At 35.7% G+C, this 21,293-nt stretch overlaps 1 protein-coding gene across 4 annotated transcripts in view; it reads right to left on the bottom strand.

The window, feature by feature from the left end:
* Positions 1 to 20,687, bottom strand: part of COL17A1 (collagen type XVII alpha 1 chain) — a 72,506-nt gene extending 51,819 nt beyond the window's left edge. Inside the window, exons 1-14 of one of the 4 annotated variants that reach the window (XM_039361649.1) lie at positions 20,519 to 20,687; positions 16,408 to 16,469; positions 15,540 to 15,584; positions 14,815 to 14,913; positions 12,393 to 12,524; positions 11,912 to 11,959; positions 11,260 to 11,295; positions 9,038 to 9,085; positions 8,413 to 8,556; positions 6,768 to 6,923; positions 5,383 to 5,454; positions 4,739 to 4,801; positions 3,999 to 4,076; positions 1,303 to 1,467 (exon numbers count right to left, since the gene is read on the bottom strand). In XM_039361649.1, coding sequence (XP_039217583.1) covers positions 1,303 to 1,467; positions 3,999 to 4,076; positions 4,739 to 4,801; positions 5,383 to 5,454; positions 6,768 to 6,923; positions 8,413 to 8,556; positions 9,038 to 9,085; positions 11,260 to 11,295; positions 11,912 to 11,959; positions 12,393 to 12,524; positions 14,815 to 14,913; positions 15,540 to 15,584; positions 16,408 to 16,462 — 1,141 coding nt within the window. In that variant the 5' untranslated portion in view covers positions 16,463 to 16,469; positions 20,519 to 20,687. The remainder of the gene's footprint in view (positions 1 to 1,302; positions 1,468 to 3,998; positions 4,077 to 4,738; positions 4,802 to 5,382; positions 5,455 to 6,767; positions 6,924 to 8,412; positions 8,557 to 9,037; positions 9,086 to 11,259; positions 11,296 to 11,911; positions 11,960 to 12,392; positions 12,525 to 14,814; positions 14,914 to 15,539; positions 15,585 to 16,407; positions 16,470 to 20,518) is intronic. The other 3 variants (XM_039361647.1, XM_039361648.1, XM_039361650.1) reach the window with 3 other exon arrangements.
* Between the last annotated feature and the right edge of the window lie 606 nt (positions 20,688 to 21,293).

Genomic DNA, 21,293 nt, shown 5'->3' with positions numbered 1-21,293 from the left:
ATGATTCCTCCTGACTCAGCCAGGAGCCACTAGAATACAGGGCAACCTTCACCGGCCTCACAGCTCCCTTAAGGAATGGCCAGGAGGGAGAGCCCTTCCTCTCCCTCACAATAGGAAGAAAAACATATGAGTGCCTGGTAGATACAGGGGCAACGTCCTCCCTGATTACTGAACCCCCATACAGGGACATGATAGCAGTATTCCAGTATTTGAGGGGCTGCCACAAAGAAGAGCGGGTCACATTATTCACCAAAGCATTATTCACCAGAAGGCAGGACAAGAAACAATAGTTGGAAACTGATCAAAGAGAGAAGCAACCTGGAATTAAGGAGAAACTTCCTGACAGTGAGGACAATTAAGCAGTGGAACAGCTTGCCTCCAGAAATCGTGGGCGCTCCATCACTGGAGATTTTTAAAAAGAGGCTAGACAGTCACTTGTCTGAGATGGTATAGGTTCCCTTCCAGTTCTATTCTATTCTATTCTATTCTATTCTATTCTATTCTATTCTATCCTATCCTATCCTATCCTATCCTATCCTACTCTGCTCTGCTCTGCTCTACTCTACTCTACTCTATTCTAGATGCTGAACTTGTCAGCTGGAAAGCCGATTGCCCAGTTTCAAGTCCCCAGTGCCATGTGATGGGGTGAGCTTCCGTTACTTGCCCTAGCTCCTGTCCACCAAGCAATTCGAAAGCATGCAAATGCAAGTAGACAAATAGGTACCACTTTGGTGGTAAGGCAACAATGTTCTGTGTGCCTTGGCATATAGTCATGCTGGCCACATGACAAAGAGGTGTCTTTGGACAATGCTGGCTCTTCAGCTAAGAAATGGAGATGAGCATCACCCCTTAGAGTCAGACATAACTGGATAGGGGGAAACTTTCCCTTTCCCTTTCCCTTTCCCTTTATAGTTATACCAAAACTCGTATTTGCTTTTATGTTTTTATAATTATACTTTACAACTTACTACTTTTTTTCTCTTTCTTGTTGTTATGAACGTTTATTTTTAATTGAAGTGACATGCATTTCTTTTTAGCTTTATCAGATTATGTTTTCCAACATGTAGAGATAGCTCAGAAACACTGACTGGAAAAAGAATGGTGGCTATTGTTTGTGATTCAGTGTATCACACAAAAATAGAAAATATTTACTGTACATAGGAAGGAATTGTGCCATTTTCCCTGACATTACCAGGTAATATAAAACAAGGTTGGGGGAAAACAGATCCCGTATAAGTAGTGTATACTTTCTGAACTGATATCAAATCAATATGTGGCCCCAAGAATGGGAAGAAAACTAACCTCCACTGAGGCCTGTGCCTGATGCGCTAAAAACTTTTCCGCTGTCCTTGGACATGATTAACAGTTCCATCTCTTTCTTTGGAGTTACATTATCTTTTTCTATGAGCAGAAATTTACAGTCTTTGCGTAGGATGTCGTCACTCTGAGAGTTTGCAGAGGTGGCAACTGAATGTCAGAAAAGACAGAAGAAAACAATCATATACATATTGGATATTGCAGTTATTCTACTTTGATGAAACCGCTTGAAAAGACTGCTTGATAATGTGTCATCAAGTTGGTGTGGATTCTTAGTGATCACATAGATTTTCTCCAGAATAATTTAATTTAAAATATCAACTTGGATACAGATGTTACTCTGGAGTTTTAAGCAATTTTGTTGCAATAAAAGCATATTTTATAAAGCTTTCTGGAGAAAGCTTAGTAATCAAAGTAGTAAAACTGCCGATGACACTTAGCTCACTTTTTTGTGATCCTTGCATGGCAAGTAAGAAACATACAAAAACTGTAACATATAACGGAAGTAAACTTAACAAACTTAAAATCCCATAAAATATTTCCACAAAGTGCAGAAAAAGATGAGGATCTATCCTTATTCATAATCTTGTTCCCAAACACTGTAGCCTTGGTGCCAATCAAGAGTATGGACATCACGTGACTGCCTATTTCTATATTAAAGGCATAGGAACAGCAGAAAAAAAGTAGAAAAAGGAGATGGAAACCCAGATTTAAAAGATGAAAAAGAAACATATATGTATCTATGTATGTGTGCATATTGCAAATTTCAGGCAACATAATTCAAAATATCTAAGTAGATATGTATGGCATTTTTTAAGAAAATCTTTTATCAACAACAGTGATAAGGCAGTGAATGTCACAAGTTAGATACATCTTCTGTAGTAAAAGTATTGCAAATCTTGGTTCTTTGCTTAAGAGATCCTTAAATATTGATAGGTGAAGTCATTTCCCTTTGTAATGCAGATCTGAGAAATCTATCAGAAGAGAAACTAGCTTTCTGCTTGATTTATGTAGCAAGAGAGCATAGAAAGTTTCTCTGAAAACTGTCCAACATAGAGTTTATAGACTTGCCATTAGGCAATATGGTATCAATCAAAGAAAGTCTGCTGCAAAATAAAGTAACTTTTTCAATGCTTTGCTTTTATTTCCTTTTTCTAAAGGCAGCAGCTTCCTCTAGTGGACATCTCATTTAAAGTGTCTCCTGGTAGGTTTATTTATTTATAAGCCTTGATAGATCAGACAAAAACCTATCCCAGTCTTGCATTTTGTTTCTCACAGTGGCCCAACAGTGACTGGAAAGAGGTAAAGACATACCTTTTCTTCTACTATTCCCCTCACCCCCACCCATCCAAGTATTTGCAGAGTAGCTACCTAAACTCTGAGAGATATTGAATCTTCAGGCTTTGATCAATCAATCCTTCAGTCTCACTTTAAAGCCATCCTATTATGTGGATGTCCCCATGTCTTGTGGAATAAATTCCCTATGTTAAATATGTGAATTTCTCCACTAAATAGGTGATCTCAAACAGAGGTAGGGATAACCCAGCACTGTGAGTTGCTGTAATGATAGCATTAAGTTCTCAAATAACATCAAGGAAAAAAAACATGGTTGGTAAATTTCTGTGGCTGTACTTATTTAAATTATAAATCAAATTGAAATATTGTAGATTATATAGATCTACATTATTTAATGTAGATCTATATAAAGTACAGATAGCTTAAGAAATGTGCAGTATCAGAAGATATGGTTTCCAGCAGGTATCCCATTTGGGCTTTTCTAGATTCTACATAGCCAAACCATATCAGTGATAAATTTAGAGTCAGTCCTCTCCCCCAGATAACTGTTTAAGAGGAATCAGAACCTTCCTGGGGGGGGGGGGAGTAACTATTATGATGCTCTGGCTTTACTAGGAAGGCTGGAAAATTTGTTAGTATCGTGTACTGGTTTGTACCTACAACAATACAGTGAAGCAGAAACCAAATACCTTCCTTATACTTTCTTCTATGCTCCTTCTCTTCAGATCAAGCATAGGCCATCCCTAAATTTGACCAAAATCCTCCCTTTCCCACCATGCCTTGTTGGCCACTGCAGCCCTATTCCATATTTGCATGAAGCCTTGTCTGAAACAGCAACTTTTCTAACATCAGAAAGTCGAAAGATTTAAACGTAGAGAATTTTTTTTTTGTTTTTGAAATAGACCAAGATGTACATTTTATCAAAACCCACAAGTACCAGCATTGCAGAGAAAAATTTGAAAGTCGATCCTGGGAAAGTCTATGGAGATTCTCAATCACCAGGTCATGGTTGTCCCAAATATGTTTTTCCAGAAGTCAATTGGACTTTCTTGGGGTTTTTTTCTTTGAAAACATTTCTCTACTCATCCAAGAAGCTTCTTCAGCTCTTTTTCAGTTAAGAACTGAAGAAAATTCTTGGATAAGAAGCGAAACAGCAAAATAAACCAAGAAAGGCCAGTTGTCTTTTGGCAAAGTACCGGTACCTTTGGGACATCCAGGAAAAGGAGACTGGCAGGGCACTGATTTGCTGGATAGCAGGCAGGGCAATAAGGCAGAAGCACAAGTCCTTCTCCTCATCATGTACTCAACAGGTAGCTCAGAAAGGGTCATTGCTCAGTTCTGCAGAGTCTGCTTTGCTGTTTCATGTGAAAGTGGGGGAGACTCACCAGTTGCAGATGATGTGGATACACCTGTACTAGTCACACCAGAGCTTTGCACTGTATTTTTCTTTGTTCCATATGCTGCTGAAAAAGAAAAGGAATGTGGAACAAAGACAAAATTCTAGATTTCCAGAAGTCCAAGGAAAATATCTAACTATGTATTTCCCCAGCTTTTGGACATGGGCTAGGATGCATATACTTTTATTACTGTAGGACTGGGCTGGGGGCTCTTAGGTGAATTAATATTTATGATGTACCCACATGTCTCTTGTTTATCACTGAAAATTCAATGTGGAGATTGAAATGATAGTTTATCACTGAATTTCAATGTTGTGGTCTACAGAGGCTTTGGAGACCACAAATGTAGCCATTTATCCACTAGGATTGAAGGTTTCACATGGAAGATTGCCCCAATCACAACTGCAAGGATTTAATCTGTTTTGCTTTAATATTCCGATTGTATTATTTATCTCTGATCGATGTTCCCATGCCCAACTATTCTTTATCCAGTTACAAGTGATTTACTGAGATAAAGAATAATTTAGGACAACACTGAAATTAGTGGATATGCAAGCTAGCAAAACAGTAGATTTATCTGAGATACATTATAGAGCTCTACACAAGTTACAGTATTTTGAAATAAGCAATAAGAAATAATTTTCCATTATTCTTCCATTGTTTCTAAGGTAAATGAATGCTAGCAAAAATGCTTTGAATTTCAGATATTTTTTACCAAGTGTTGTTACCTGTGGTTGTAGTACTGGTGACCCCAAGGGTGTTTGGAGCCAGGTTGTTTTGAACACCATATACTGCAAAAAAAAAAAAAAAATATCTGAGGGTCAGATACAAGCATATTTAAAATATATTTATAGTCAAAGTGAGTAACATTTTGTATGGATGGCATGAAATTAATCATGTACAAATAATGGAATTGTAGCTGGTTAGCAGACCCATTTATTCTCCTTTTTCCTCTCATGCTGGAACCAACTTTTATCATAAGGAAATATCCTGACAATTATCTTTGATGGAAAAAAATTGCTTTCTTAGTGCTATGCCAACATTTCTGGCAGTGATAATTCATACAATCATTGGAGTAAGATTAATGGAGAATATATATTTAATAGCTGACCTTTGTTTTTGTTTACATTTGATTTGTTTTCATTTTTATCATGGTTTTTTTCAGAGGTTATTAAATGTATAGATATATATATATATATACCAAATACGAACATCTACATTTACTGAGGCATTGATTTAAAGTAAGCAGGGAAAACGTATCTGGATATGCCTCCTCTCTTGTGCCATTAACACAGAACATATGATTACAAAGCAATGACAGATGCTTGAATGCTTCCTTTTTCTGAAACATGGAAAAATGGAGAAAACAAACCTGTGGAAGAATTGCTAAGACCACCATTTAGAGTGGATGAAGTTGGGGCCAAGTTGTTTGGAACTCCAAACACTGCAAGAGAAAGTAACAGAAATAAAAAGTGTTGAAAATGTAGACATGAGCCAACCACAACCCAAAGTTCTGGTACTGGTGGTTGAATAGCTACAAGAAAAAGTGGCTGTGTTACACCTCAGACATGTGACAGTCATTTTTTTTTCTTGTAGCTATTTATTCACCAGTGCTAGATGTATTGGGTCTCCATTAAAAACACATACAGCCCCTAAAGAAAGCCTGGATTCCTGAGTACAGTTCCTTTTCTTTAAATCACAGCCTTTTTTACACACATCTCCAGGTAGCCTCCCTTACTTTCCAAAGTCCTGACTGCTCTATTTTGATCAAAATAATGAGCAGCTAATTAATCAAAGCTTTCAAACAGCATCCATGAAATTCAAGATAGGCTCTCATTATACTATTCTAATAGTTTGTTAATTAAAGGGACTTGGAAGATACCCATTCTGTTGATTCATACTAGATAGGAATAAATTATTAGAGATAGCTGATCAAGTAAAAACTGGCCCTATAATATGAAAAGCTTTACAGGTGGTAACCAGCATCTTTAATTTCACCCAAAAGTCAACTGGCAACTTGTGCAGCATGTGGTATAATGGTATCACATTGCAACTCATGACACCACATTCTGGACAAGTTCTGCTTTTTGAGTTGCCTTGAAGGCAGCCCCATGTGGATATATTTCAATAGTCCATTTGTTAGGTGATTAGGGTGTAAGTGACCATCTAGAGGGCTTCCCTACTAGATAGTAGAACAGACCAGATAGCAGAATGAATCAATCTATCTATGGAGATTCTCAGTCATCCAGGTCATGGTTGTCCAAAAGGTGCTTTTTCAAAAGATAACTGGACTTCGTTTTTTCTTGAAGATGTTTTGCTTCTCATCCAAGAAGCTTCTTCAGTTCTGACTGGAGAAGTCAGAACTTCAGTCAGAACTGAAGAAGCTTCTTGGATAAGAAGCAAAATATCTTCAAGGAGAAACAAAGTCCAGTTACTTTTTGAAAAAGCAACTTTGGGAATGAATCAATTTGAAATCCCTTTTGGCCATAGCTGCTCTCTGTTCCTTGAGAAGTTGTGAATCCCAAAAGATTACACACCAGTCTTGAATGGGGAAGTACAAGCCCATCCAAGTCTAGTAATGACAGGTTACCAGGATAAGGGGGGGGGAAATACCCACAGCTATTTGGTTTTGTTAAGATTGAGCTTGATTCTGTTTCTTGTCATCCAGACGCACACAATTTCTAAATACCAGGACAGGCCATTATGGCTTCATTTGGCAGCCCAGCATTGCAGAGATTTTTATAAATGAATGCATACCTGACCCAGTAGACTGGGCTGCAGTGTTGATCAAAGATGAACTTTGGGTCATGTTGTTATGGTAGCCTCCAAAAGATGACCCTGCAGGCAGGGTGGAGGACCACATGTATGATGGGAGGGCAGCATTCAAGATTGTTGTGTCATAAGTCCCTGACACTGAAGGAAAATCAAAGAACATTATTCCAGATTGGATTTTAATAGTATATAATAATAAGAGGGGTCTTTTATATTCCTTTCATGTAAAGCAGATAGGACAACATATAAAATCCTGATATTATCTGAATTTTGTTAATATTCTAGTCTCATGGAAGTAAAGTTGGGCTTTAATGAACAAGGAGAATGACTATTGATCCTTTTGAACTTTGCTATTGGAAAAAACATGTGGGTCATAGGAAAAATATCAATCTAGAGATGCTCACTCAAGACACACATAACCAGGTTCATATTATCATATCTTGGACACATTATGTAAAGACCTAGCTATTTGGAGCAATCAATAATGCTTGGAAAGGTGGAAGAGAAAAATAGGAGTTTGTATTACTGTGCATAGTTTTCTAGTGCCTATATTGCAGAACTAGTGTGGGTTCTGAAGATGAGGATCTGGCTGCCATTCAAAAACATTTAGTTTAACCACCTCCTCAGAAATCCAGGCAAGGAAGTAAAATCTCTGTGTGAGGAATTTTAATCATTACTGCTTAATTTGAGGCAGGCTGCTATATGTTCCATCTTCTAGCAAACATTCTCTTCACTCATCAGATACCACTAGGATATAGGTTAGGTTTCCCTTCATCTATGAACAGAACTGGCTTGTCTCGCCATTTGGCAAAGGGAAACAGTTATTTCAGGTACTGATGCTGAGAATCAATTGTTGTTGTTGTTGTTAATTGCGAAGTCGTGTCCGACCCATCGCGACCCCATGGACAATGTTCCTCCAGGTCTTCCTGTCCTCTACCATCTTCTGGAGTCCATAGCAGCATGCTGCATGTACTTGTGAAATAACTTACCTCCCTCAGGTTTTAGGGAAGGATTCTCTATATTTAAGTTACTATACTAATTAGCTTCTGTACAAAGAATGTGAGTAAACACCATTATGTCAATTGCTTTAGTAGCAGAATGCCTTGATCCTTACTCTGATCAGTGAAGACTTTTGTAATGGCTTGTAAATGAGATATAAGTATTGGTATGCTTAGCCTAAAGAACAGAAGATTAAAGTTTGTGTGTGGGGGGGGGCATAACAGTAATCTTCCAATACTTAAAGAATAGCCACAAAAAGAAACCTATGGATTTAATCCCCATAACTCCAAAAGGTAGAACAAAAGAATGGAAGCTTTACAGAGGGAGATCCAATCTTCAAATACGAAGGAATTGCCTGATGGTGAGAAAGAAAGCCTGGTTTTTAGTATCATGGATGCTCCATCACTGGAGGTTTTCAAGCAAAATTTAGATAACCAAGAGGGATGGGGGACAGGGGGTAGAACTAGAAGGCTTCCAACATCCCTTCCAATATTATTATTCTATTATTCTTCAATGATCTGAAGAATATATTCATAACATCTTCCATATTGTTTTAATAGAAACCTGTGGCTTCCCCATCAATTCAAGCTTCTCAATGAACTTTTACTTCATCAGATTCAGCACAAAATACCTGACTGGGAACTTTCTGTCACCATTTTGGTTTCAACAACAGCTTTCTTTGGAATAGGGAGTGTGCCTGAATGGGAACGAGTAGGGCTAGCACTCGCCGATCGACTTCCCCGTAAGAGTCGCTTGACATCATCCAATTCTGTCCCTGAAGGAGAAAAAAGATACTGGGAACTTAATCACATCAATTGTATTCAGATATAAACTGCATCTGAAAGTACAATGAATTGCTTACTCAAATCAACTAATCTCAACACTAAGTGCAGAGTTTTATGTTTTGTCAATAGATGGATCTGAAACCAATGATAAAGGCTTTGATGGATGTCTGAATCTGAACATTAAGTGAGAAAGAACTTGATTCTGTGTTAACTGCCTTTTTCAATACTAGTATTTCTTTCTTATCATGATCATGCCATCTATAATTCAGTAGCCATTATAATTATTCTTGCTACCTATTTCAATTTCCCATTTCTGGGCAACTGGTTACTCTGATGATTAAAAGTATTATATGACATACTGGGCGGGGAATTGTAGTTGAAGAATATGATTACTGATGACAATTGTGAATTGTTTACCAAAACTCTACCTTTGCTCAAATTAGGAATATAGACAACAGCTATAGCACTTACACCTGGTTGATGGAGAAGCACTTTGCAACCGCACTCGGATTTCACTCTCTGTGCAAGACAAATGGAAACAAAAGGCTCATTTTAAAGTAGGAAATGTATTGGATATTTGATATCCTAAAGCTGCAATATTTAGCATTGAATTTTAAGATATTCCACAAAGCGATAGATGAACATGATCTAATTCATTATATTTAGTTGTATCTGATTTCTTCCTTTTTAATTTTCTCTTGCTACTTGTCTATTACTTGTAATTGCTGGTTCCCATGCTATAAAGATTTAAAAGTCAACATCTGTCTTCCAGTTCTTTTATCAGTGATCAGATCTGCCAGTTCAGAGAAAGGAAGTTTCAAAGAAAGCAAAGCAAAGAGCACTCTGTCTTTATGTATATTGTGGGATACACTGATTAGATGTTGGGAAGCAGTTCAGTTGCTGAAATTCCTGTATCTACGGTGATTTTTCCTTATATATTCCAAAAGGATTGCTAGAAAATTGTGTTTGGAATTACTTTCAGTTTTAGACTGGGGCCAAGAGTCTGATGATACTATTGAAATGTGGGACCACATAATTATGTAGCAATGTTGTATAATTATTTAAAGGTCATTGAACTTAAAGCATACCGTATTTTTCCGTGTATAAGACACACCCTCTGGCATGTGAGTTCCAAGCTTACAGCAAACAAAGTCAGCAGTGGGAGCAATTGCCTCCCAGCGCTCTAAATAGATGCCTCCCAGCCAGCTCCCCCCCCCCCACCTAACCAGCATCCAGCATGATGAGCATGCACAGTCAGTTCACAGCAGCAGCCTTCCCTCTCTGTAAAAAAATCGGCATGCCAGCAAGGCAAGGGAAGTGAAGGCAGGTTTTAAATTCCCTGCTGTTTCTCAGCGCCCATCAGCTGTTTGATGGAGCGCCAAACAGCTGTCAGATGGAGCGCCAAACAGCTAAGCCGGCAAATCCGGAAGTTTGTCCGGCCGCTATTATCGAGCAGGACAGCCTCGCAGCTGTGTTCCACAGGGTCTATTAAAAGGCTTTCGCTGCCATCCATGCTGCTGGTCCCATCCACTGCCTCTGGACACCACCATCCCACCTCCCCCCTCCCATTAGTGGCAAGTCCACAGGGGCTTGACACCTGCACCAGGCAGCATGGCAGCAGCATGTAAAGAACCCACACAGACATGCCCTGGGCTGCGGAGGTTACCATTATTTTTTCGTGCATAAGACACTGCACTTATATAAGATGCACCTGATTTTTGAACAGGGTGTTTGCAGAAAAAATATCGTCTTATACATGGAAAAATACAGTAATAAGTGAAGTATATTTAGGCACAGTAATCAAAAGCAAAAAGCAATGTTGGGATAATAAACACAGTACAGTCAAATTAGAGAGGAAAAGCTGAACATTCACAGATAAATTTCCTATGGATGCCAGGTTGGCCATTTCAGTGTCTTTCAATTTTCTTTTTGTAATATGTGTTATTAAAATTTTTGAAAAACATAAAAAACAAAACCTAATACAGAGTCAAAAGATAAAAAGAAAATAGAAAGAAAAGCTTTATGATTTTCTTAGCAGCAAATACAATTACAAAAATATCTCTTATTTTAAAGCTTACTTTTTCTATAATCTAATTTTTTTCTAATAATCAAAACTATAAGTCATAAGTATATTTTTCAATTTCATTTAAAAAGTTTATAAGAGACTCCTGGTCTGCCATAAATGTACATGTTGTCTTTTATTTAATCAAGAATTAATCAATTGAGTTATCTTTGAAAATTCTATCATCTTTACTATGTTGTGGGTAATGTTGAACTTTTCTGTTTTTGAGAATATGATAATCGTACTACAGTTGTGATATATAAAAACAAGTTCCATAACTTTTTTCTAGCTATCTGTAATCACAAAAGAAAAGCCTCTGGTTTCAATTGTACATTAGTTTTCAAAATATTCTGAATTAGTGTATGTATGTGTATCCAAACTTTTTTTAGCTTTTTTACACATCCACCATACATGATAAAATGTCTCTTTATAGTGTTCGTATTTCCAGCATAAATTCTACTGAATTTCTCTGTGAAAAATCCCAACAGAGTTTCTTTGAATTTTCTTGAACAGCAACTTGCAATTCCAAATATCAATTTATCTTTTTGAAATGGAATAAATATTTAAGGATAGTTTGGGACAAGGCAAAGGGTTTATGGCTCAGTATCATTATATATATAGGAAATCTCACCTCGTGTTTGGCTTCGTCCCCTGGTAGCAGAAGAACCTGGGTGGGAAAAAAATCACTCTTTGAAATTTAATTTTAGAGTAGCTCTCTAAAAACTAACAGCAACATTGCTCAGTTTATATTGAAATACATATGCAAAATAACCAATATATAGAAGTCTATTTAGATTCTCTGTGAAGGTCTTCAGCATCTTGCCTTAAAAAAACAATAGCCAGCTAACATATCCATATTTAGTTTAAAATAGAGCTATTTCTAGGAATTATTTTATTGAATTACAAAGAAATATAGGATTGTTAACACTTTTGGACTTTTTCTCCATTTGTTATTAATAGCTTTTATATTTGCCTTTATGCTGAATATATATGGTACAATGAATTGATGGTCAGGTTCCTCCAACTTTAGGCAAGAAAACAACTTGCCAAAATGTAGTGAATTTCATAAATTATATTTTCTAAATAAAAGCCATAAAAAGGTGTACATATTCATTCATTTGCTGCCCCGATGGAATTTAAAAGTATAGTTCAATAGGATACTATTGGAAGCAATTATTACAAAGGGAATACAGTTCTGTCATTAGAAGAAATGTAGGCAAATCTGCATCACTTTCTCAATTCATTTCAGATACTAAGGTCATTCTCAAAAATGGAAAATGTACCAAAATCTTTGCGTGGAAACTCTGGCGAGGAATTTGCACTGGAGCTTCCTGAAAAAGAAAAAATTAAATTAAAAGAAATTTGAAAACATTATTATGTAGTTTAGTCCACATACTGAATTTCCATCATATTACAATATGTAATAAAGCATCCAGAGTTTTACTTAGAAACTTAAACAATGCTTGAAGAACACATGCAGAAGAGTTATTAATTAGTCTGCAAAATAAGTGAGTGTACTGCTTCAATGAAATGGAGATGAATTAATATCATCACTGGAATATTATGCTGTATCTTAAGGAAAGTGCCTGCAAAGATCATGAATGGAACTGTTCTACTGAACAACAGATCGATCCAAAATTCACTGAAAAGAGCAAGCCATACAGTATCTGATTCTTAAGGAAAATTGGGATAATCAGTTAAAATTGTCCTAATCCTGTTTCTTTGAAATTCTTTAAAATCATTTAACCCTGCTTCTTTTTATACCTTCATATGCTGGATGGTGGGTAGCATAGGTTTTTCGTTCAAAAGTGGAGCCAGGTGATTTGGTAAGAGTGGAAGAAGGAGAGGTGGCTTGCTTGTAGGAGGAAGAGGAGGTATTCATTCTAGCATTCCCACCTAGAGATGAAACAAAACCTCCTCAGATTCACATGTGGTGGATTGAATTGTGTGGGAGAGAATGTCTTTTCAGTTAACTGGCCTGTTGTTTGTCTTCTCTAGATAGCCGCAATGACATGAATTTGATCTCTCTAATTCTAGAAAGATTACCCTACAAACAAAATACCTCTGGAGAGTGACTAGTCTGTGAAACACAGGTGATTTAAAAGTTGTTCAGCAGACACTAAATGTTAGTTCCCTTCTGTACTAAATATAGCACACAAAATATAAGCAAAATGCATTGATAAAATGTTTAACGACATGTATAGTTTATTTTTAAGTAATTTTTGACAACCAAAAAATGTGAATTTTTCTTAAACCCCTTTAATCCCAGTGAATTCCTTCAGGGAAAAATAAATTTATATGTGAGCCATCTGATGTACAGAGTAATAGATTTATGCTTCATTAGAATTTATGTCTGAAGTAACAGATACTGGGTATTATTTGCTATCTATATAACAATACAGTGTATAACATTTATATATCAGATATTATACATATTAACACACATACTTTTACTGTGATATATATAGAATATACTGCTGTTGAACAGAACTTTTAACATATTCCTCAAAAGGACAAAGTAGCATCTGCTTATTCTGAACAATGTCCTAATATCAGTTTTTCCTGAGGTCATTCTGATTACCAGTCATCTTATTCCAAATTTGTTTATTAATTTTATCAAAATCAAGTAACAGTAAAAAAACACATGAAGCAAACACAGCAGTCAGGACTGAAAACAAACATATCACTGAAACATGGTACAAAACACAGTAGGACCACACGAATATATTATCCCCAACCTAGGAACATTCTATAACTTTATACTTTTAAATGCTATCAGAAGTCTCTATGGGCTCATTTAAAACATTGTTTCTAAAAGTATAGTCCAAGGCCCTGGAGTGTCCCCAAGATCCTCTTAAGCATTTGTAAAATGAAAATTATTTGCCAGACATTAAAGATATTTGCAAAAATTTAAAATAATATCACTCTTATCATTATTTATTTGTTAAAAATATATGTTTTTGTGAAAAGTACTGTACTTTATTTATGTTAATATCTAATGGCTTTATTTTTTTTCACAATACAGTAAATAAATATTTTATGAATGTGCCAATTTTAATTTTGAATATGGCAAATATTGATAAATATAGCCTCTACAAATAAAAGCTCCTTTGCTGTCCTCCATAATTTTCAAAAGTGTGAAGGTGTTTTCAGAGTAAAAAGCTTATATAAAGTTATTAAGACATTTCAGAAGCATTTTAGCTCCATAATTTTGTTAGTTTTTGACACATTCTAAGTTTTAAAATGTTATTTTTAAAAAGACGGGAACTTTGAAGCATAAAGAAGAAACTGGAAAATAATTCCATTAACACATTTTTAACCATTGTTCCAACTTTCCCAATGTTTTATATATTTGAATAATTATTGTGGATTCTTATTGGTGGAAACTTCAATTTTGTTTGCACTTTCTAACAGACACTTTGATATTTATCAGCTAATCATGCATTGGTGGGATTCAGCCAGTTCACACCACTTTGGCAAAACCGGTAGCTAATTTTTTGTTGCCCAGGCCCAGTATGGACTTCTGGAAGTGGCATCCACACAGAGAACTGGTTGTTCACATATCTGAATCCCACCACTGTAATCATGCAGATTTAATGAATAATGGGCATACACTATTTCAGCATAAGGATTAGAGATATAATTAAACACAAGTCTTGTCAAAATCCTTGAACCCTGTTTTTTGTCCATACCAAAGAATGACTGAGATCCATCAAGATAAGAATAATGAGTAGATAATAGGAAGCTGCAGCTGGTATAAAATACAACAGTAACCCTGACAGGATAGAAAGAATGAAATACACTGCCTTAGTTGCCAGCAGATTCCCTGGCCAAATGTCATTACTTTTAAAGCTCTAAATGACATTGCTCTGCGATCCATCAGGTAATGCCTTGTCAGAACTAAATCTGCTTACTTAGTCTAGTAACAGGGAGGGCCCATTGAAAGTTGCCTCATTGCATATGGGATTATATGTGGGTGGGATGGTCAGTAGGCCTTCTCTCTAATACTACCACCCTGAAGATGCTCTTTAATAAAGAATCAAAAGAGTGTCTCATTTTTCCCCACTTCTGTCATTTTCCAGCAGTTAGCATTTCTGCTAACACATCCATTCTCTGGCCTTTTCATTTCCATGTATGACTTTCACTTAAATTCTTCTTATTTGGTGTCAAATTGAAAACCACTTACTGGCTGTCATATAATTGCTGCCATGTCCATATGTCCTCCGTTCCATGCTGCTTCCTCCACTGTAAGCTGCTGATTTCATCCCACTGCTACCAGCTCCTTCTATCAAAGAAAACACAAAACTTTCTGAATCAGAAAAGGCAGGAGATGCAGCACTGAAACAGATGCACCAAAACATGTAATAATTTAGGCTTTCAATATTTGACCATTTTCAGAAAATACCTAAAACAATTGCATATTTTCATTATGATATTACAATTACAACTAGTTTGTTAAGTCTTACACTGACTGGATGAGTTTACCCTTTCCAATTAAGTATATTTTCAATGGAGTTTTGCAATTAGAATATGTTGCACTTTTAAATGTATCCAACTTGAATGAAATATTCTTAGTTAAGTAATCCATATTTCCTACTGTCTTTCAATCAATCACCTTCCTTTTAGAGTTCATAATAAAACACTGAAAATTATATTCATATGAGAGAGTTGAAATTTGGGCAAAAAAAAGGAAAACTGTACTATGAACAGTTTGTACAATCAAATATTATATTACTGAGTAATATTAACAATTATTCAGTTTAGGAAAAAACACATATTTCCACAAAATAGCATCCATGTTCAAAGTCATTGTTACCATTAGGAATTTATTTTTTCATTTATTTATTCTACTTACATACCACTGAATCAAACCAGTTATGCCAGTTTAGAAACTTTACTGCAATTACTTACTTGGAGGGAGAGATGTCAATCTGGTGGTAACTGTTTCCGTAATAACTGAAAAGAAATTTAAAAAGACAAGAAGAAAATAAAATAAAAACCTAAGGGGCATAAGATACCAGGAACCTAGTGTATCAATTCTGCTGAGATAACTAGTATTATCACTGAACAAAGCCTCTTTTTCAAACTGAAATTAGGAGAATAAATGTGCTGCTTTCAAAATGATTTTGAACATTTCTGATTGATCCACAAATAACATTTTGGTAATTTGAAAAAAAAACTGAAAACTCTTCTCTATTCTTAAGAAAACATAACAAAATAACAAATGTTTAAAGCTACCAAACACTGACTTATTAAACAGGCAAAATAAAACAGGCAATTACCTACTCCACTCTCGGTAGTTCCTTTAACTTGCAGAAGGGGGCAGGAAAGGGCAATAGATATACCGTACTTCTAAAGTACAAGGTTACTGTCATCCAACTTTTAAAGTTTCTAAGAATACCTACTGAATGCAGAGGTGAGAAAAATGCTGATGCTAAATATTAGCACTTTGTTTTGAAGAACTTTAGAACAATCTTTAAAAAAAAAGAAAAAAGAAAGAAAATAGGTCCTGGAACCTAAAAGGTATTTGAGGATATGGTGATGCCTATACGTTCCGTACTAACTATCTCTGTTATAATATTTTGAACAGCCTCTTTTCAGAGATATGTTTGGGCTACAACTCTCAGAATTCTCAACCGGAAAGCTTGGCATAATTAATTATACCATATGCATATTAACATTAATATATGCATACTGATGAAAAAAAGTGAATATGCTTTTACTCAAGATTGAAAGTGAGAGATAATGTAAGGGTCTTGATATTTCTAAAAATACTTACGTCTCTCTGTAACTTCAGTTCCATCCCGCTTGTTCTTCTTTGTTATGGAATCCATATCATTGCTATTTACATGTGAAGAAAGAAAGTAAAAATTAACACACATCCAACTGTCTATTTGCAAGTACAAACACAGCCTCTTTGTGGTAAGTGAAGGAAATGCAATTCACATGTTCCCATAATTACTAACCACTTCATAGGGACTTTTTAAATCAGAACACATGACGTATCATGAAATAAGATGCAACTTTGTAATGGTTTTTTGGGGGGAAGGGGATTAATATAAGCTTATTTCCTAAGAAATATTCACTACAAATGTTCAGAGAAGTTGTGGTTCCTTTCTATTAAAACACTTTGCAATAGCTTTCTTAAGATAACCTGTCTAGAAAGCTTCAATTTTCAAAACTCTAAACTGGTAATTATTCCAGGGAAGTTCCAAGGCTAGGATTTTTGGAGAGTTAGCAAGACTGACTGAGTTGAATGAACCATAATCTGTAAAAGATGAAAAAGATTGTGTTACAGTCCAATGTGTTCCAAAGCTTGGCAATGTTTAGATATGTGGATTTCAACTCACAGTTCTCAGCAGTGGCCAAACTACTGAGGAATGCTGGAAGTTAAAGTCCATACAACCAGAAGTTGTTAAGTTGGCAAATGCTACGACAGGGCCATCTAGTGATAATTTATAAAAATTTAGCCAACCTTTTTCTTTATTCACAGCATAATAAATTCATAGCATGAAAAGTTTGAATTAATTTTTGTATAATGCATGATAAACAGACTGGATAATCATGAGTTTGCATTGGTATAAGGCAGTGTTTCTCAACCTTGACAATTTTAAGGCATGTGGACTTCAACTCCCAGAATTCCACAGCCAGCATTGCTGGCTGTGGAATTCTGGGAGTTGAAGTTCACATACCTTAAAATTGTCAAGGTTGAGAAACACTGGTATAAGGTGATCAAAACCACAAATGTCTAACAATCTGTAAGATTGATCACGAATAATTTGCCTATTACGAAAACAGACACATATTTAACAAATTACTTTTTAAGCTCAGAAAAAGAGAGCAAACTAGTGGGTGACACACAGTTAATCATCACTTCGGGAGTTCTATGCGGCTTTTATGCACTTACCTTAAGACGAATTCTATGTCTTTATAGGGTTTTAGTTCCTTTTTTTATATCTCAAGAGACTCTTAAGACAAATCCCTCCAAATCATCTAAATCCATTCTCAGTTCAAGCTAGCTAATAGCTTGGCTTTTGTTCCTCCAAATAAAAGATGCCTGAAGCACCTAAAGCAAGCCCACACCTTCTTCATCTTTGAGTCATATTCAAACTCATACTATGAGTTCACCCCAGACAAGCACTGACAGTGAAGGAAGATGCTTGAAAGAGGCACATGAAATGTTAAAACCCTGGAGGGGGGAATATTGTGAGCTCTGAACTACATCCCTACCACACCATTGTCGATTGTCTTTTTAAGCCTCTTCTTCATAAGCATTTCTTTGCTTCAGTTGGTTTTCAGGACTCTATCGAACAGTGGTTAGAGCAGCTTGCCTCAACTTGGTCTCTAACAATATTTATATAACAACATGCATAATTTCCAGCTTCCAGTTCCAGAGAGCAGCAAGTTAAGGAGGAAGCAATAACATTTTTTTATATATACACATACTATTCTTGATCTTAGTCAAAAGGCCAAGAACCTTTTCTTGCAGTATTACAGTGCAAATTCTGCTTAACCCATTAAACATTCATACTCTAGGCTATTCACATATACAGTACTCATCTAAGGAGCCTCACAAGACACATGTGGATAATAAGGATCATAAACCTATAATTTCGTGGCTCTTCTGAAAAAGTGGAATTGAAATATGTTAGAATTAGATCTTAACAATAAAATAAAGATAAACTAAGGATAAACTCATTGTTCTCCAATTTGTCTGAAAATGATGCTCTCTGCTCTAAAAAAGGTTAAGTATATATCTACTAATTATTGCTTTTTGGCCATGGGAAAAACAATAGTCTCTTCTAAATAATGTATAATAAACTGTATTTTGGCTGCCAATTAACTCCCTTATTATTCCTTGGTGTACAGGATTATTTATTTATATATCATATTTGCATAGCTGCCCACCTGACATAAAAGAGACTCTGGGCATGGTATAGAGTGGAAGAGGAGAAGGAGGAGGAGGAATTAAACAAGTTGTTACTTGACTATTCATTTTTTTACTATAAGTTAAAGTATGGCATATCACCTAAGTGACTCTTCAGCATTGCTAATATCATTGATCAAATTTTTCTTCATAACTAGGCATTTTCCGCTTTCAATGCATTTAGTTAAAAGGAGTATGAATTTGAAAAGATTTGGGGAGTCTTGCTTCTTCTGGGGAGCAGAAGATATTACAATCCTTAGAAACTCTGTTTTGAGTACAGCTATCTAGATAGAATAAACCCTAGCTTTTAAGACATTAATTACTACTTATCTTGAGAAGATATTTTTTGCAAAAAAACCTCAAGTCTATTAGCCAGGGCCAGTCTTTCAAATATAACAAGGTTTAGGTCCCATCCTTTAAATATGACCATCTACTTAAATATATCAGGAATAATAATATTAAATTAGCTGTCTTCCATGTATATCTAAATAGGAAATTAACATTTTGTGAAAGTTCCAACTAAGTTATAGTACAAACAACAGACTAGGAGGCTGGATGCATTCTGTTGATATGTACACAATGTTGGTTTAATATACAAAATATATACTTCTAATATGTTAAACCTAACAGCTACAATTAATCTACTTATTTGTGCCTAATAAAATAAGTGACAACACTTAACAATCTTACAAATTTCAATTTTACCATGTGATTTCTAACAACCCACTTTTTCCAGCAACAAGGCAATATTGCTAAAATTCTTTCCTAACTCTCACTGGGATTTGTATTCCTTTCACCCAGGGCTTAATGTCCTTTTATTTTACACTTAACCCTAAATGCTCTTTCACCCTCCAATTCTTACACTTCAGTAAGCCCTGCTGAAATTTTAAATTAGCACTGTCATTTTTCCCTTTTACTGAGCTGCATCTGTGGCTGTCAGACAGTATCTGTTGCTTAGTCTCATCTAGAGAACAATCACCCAGACAAATAAGGAGTAGGGAAAGAAACAATTCTTTGCTTCGTCAGTTCCATAATGGATAATGGTCTCTTCTTATTTCCTCTTTGGTCATAACTAATGCATTAATTTAAAATTCACAGAATATCCTCTGCTCAACATATCTGTTAAATCAGCCTCTCTTCACCTGGTATCCTCTAGATGGGTTGGGAAACTAGTTTCCTGAATTCTAAGCAAAAGCCAAAAGCACATGCTCTCTCGTGGATTCTGTAGTCTCAAGACATCTGCTATTACCACTTTAAATCCATTTTTTTGTTTTCTTTGTTTTTGTTTTGTGTTTTTTTCAGCCTTCACAAAATTTTACCCTTATTCAGCAAAATCTTTTTGTATTTATCAGAATATATATAACTTATATTATTTTTGTATTTTTTGATGAAAAAAGATCTAGTAGATGAAGGTGCATGATGAAGATCACAAGTCTTGAGGACAAGGATGCTACAAACAATACTTTGCTTATATGTTTTAAAGACAATCCTCATTTTAATTATGGTAAGAGTTCACTACTTCAAGATTGACTTGCTAGATACAAAAAGAAAGAATACATTGCTCCCAGGTAGTGAAAATAATGAATCTTGTTTACACTCTTTGGGAAAAGTAACACATAATCTCTTTGCTACAAAGGAATTTTGATAAATACACATCAGAAACTGATAAATATAAATATGAAATGTTGCCATCCTTCTTTCCTTGAAATGCATCTCACAGTCTTCCCTCCCCCGTCCCCTGCATTTTAATGAGACACCTCTAACGGTGGCTAAAACATGATATGTTTTTTGCCCTGCAAAAAGCAAACCAGTCCAGCATATACTCTTTCCTCTGCATTAATAGCTGCTAAACATTTTGTTTTTCAATGTCAGTCCCTATTAGTTGGTGAAATCTTATTCCAAAGAATCAGAGGATAATAGAAAGTGGATCTTTTCTGACTGATTCTTTGCTTCTATTGCATACCTGGGTTCTGGTGGTAATTGTTACTGTTTGCTTTGTATCCAGTATTCCAGATGTTCCACAAGACCACAAGTGTAACAGCACTGCTTCAGTGGTAAGTTGTTCCTGAGTGATTCTCAAAGAATGCTGGATTGGTCTTGTATTTAACCTATTTTCCCCACCCTTCCAATGGGTAGGCTCTGTTTCCCAAAACGTTTGTCTTAAACAAGTCCTGACAACGGTGTATCATAGTTTCCTGCTTTACTCCACCCTATAAATTACCTAAAACAGCAGGAGAGAAAGAAGGCAAAAAAAAAAAAAAAACCTGCCTCCAGGAATCAAATTTAACTACAGGGAAGAAAAGCAGCAACTTAAATTCAAAAAGATCAGCCATTTCAAATATAAGGAGAATTCTGTTGGATAGGACCAAATGTCTCCTTACTTCAGCACCATTTTCACTGGACTCACAGGAAACGCACATCAGTAAAATATGAATGCAGAATCAGTTAAATCTTGAGACATTGGGAATAGGTAAGAAGCTTTCATAGAGATAGTGACCTGTGAAGCATCAAAGAAATTGTGTGGTAAAAAAGATAAAACAGAATGGCAGCAAATTGAAGGAGTGAATGATGAAATGGCAGAAACATTTAACTTCACGTTTTTGCCTGGTAATTTAGTTGAATTTTTGGGGGGCTAAAAAGAAATCTCAAACTTCAGATATATTATATACAGATAAGACAGAATATTTTTACTATGGGTTTTTCCACTGCCACACATTTGAAAGATTGTTCCACATCAT

Source organism: Crotalus tigris, unplaced genomic scaffold (genome assembly GCF_016545835.1).
Source record: "Crotalus tigris isolate CLP2741 ecotype Arizona unplaced genomic scaffold, ASM1654583v1 scf7180000019328.220996217465:2438092, whole genome shotgun sequence".
Classification (NCBI taxonomy): domain Eukaryota; kingdom Metazoa; phylum Chordata; class Lepidosauria; order Squamata; family Viperidae; genus Crotalus; species Crotalus tigris.
The sequence above is the reverse complement of the archived record's forward strand: the minus strand, read 5'-3'. Positions and strand labels throughout refer to the sequence as shown.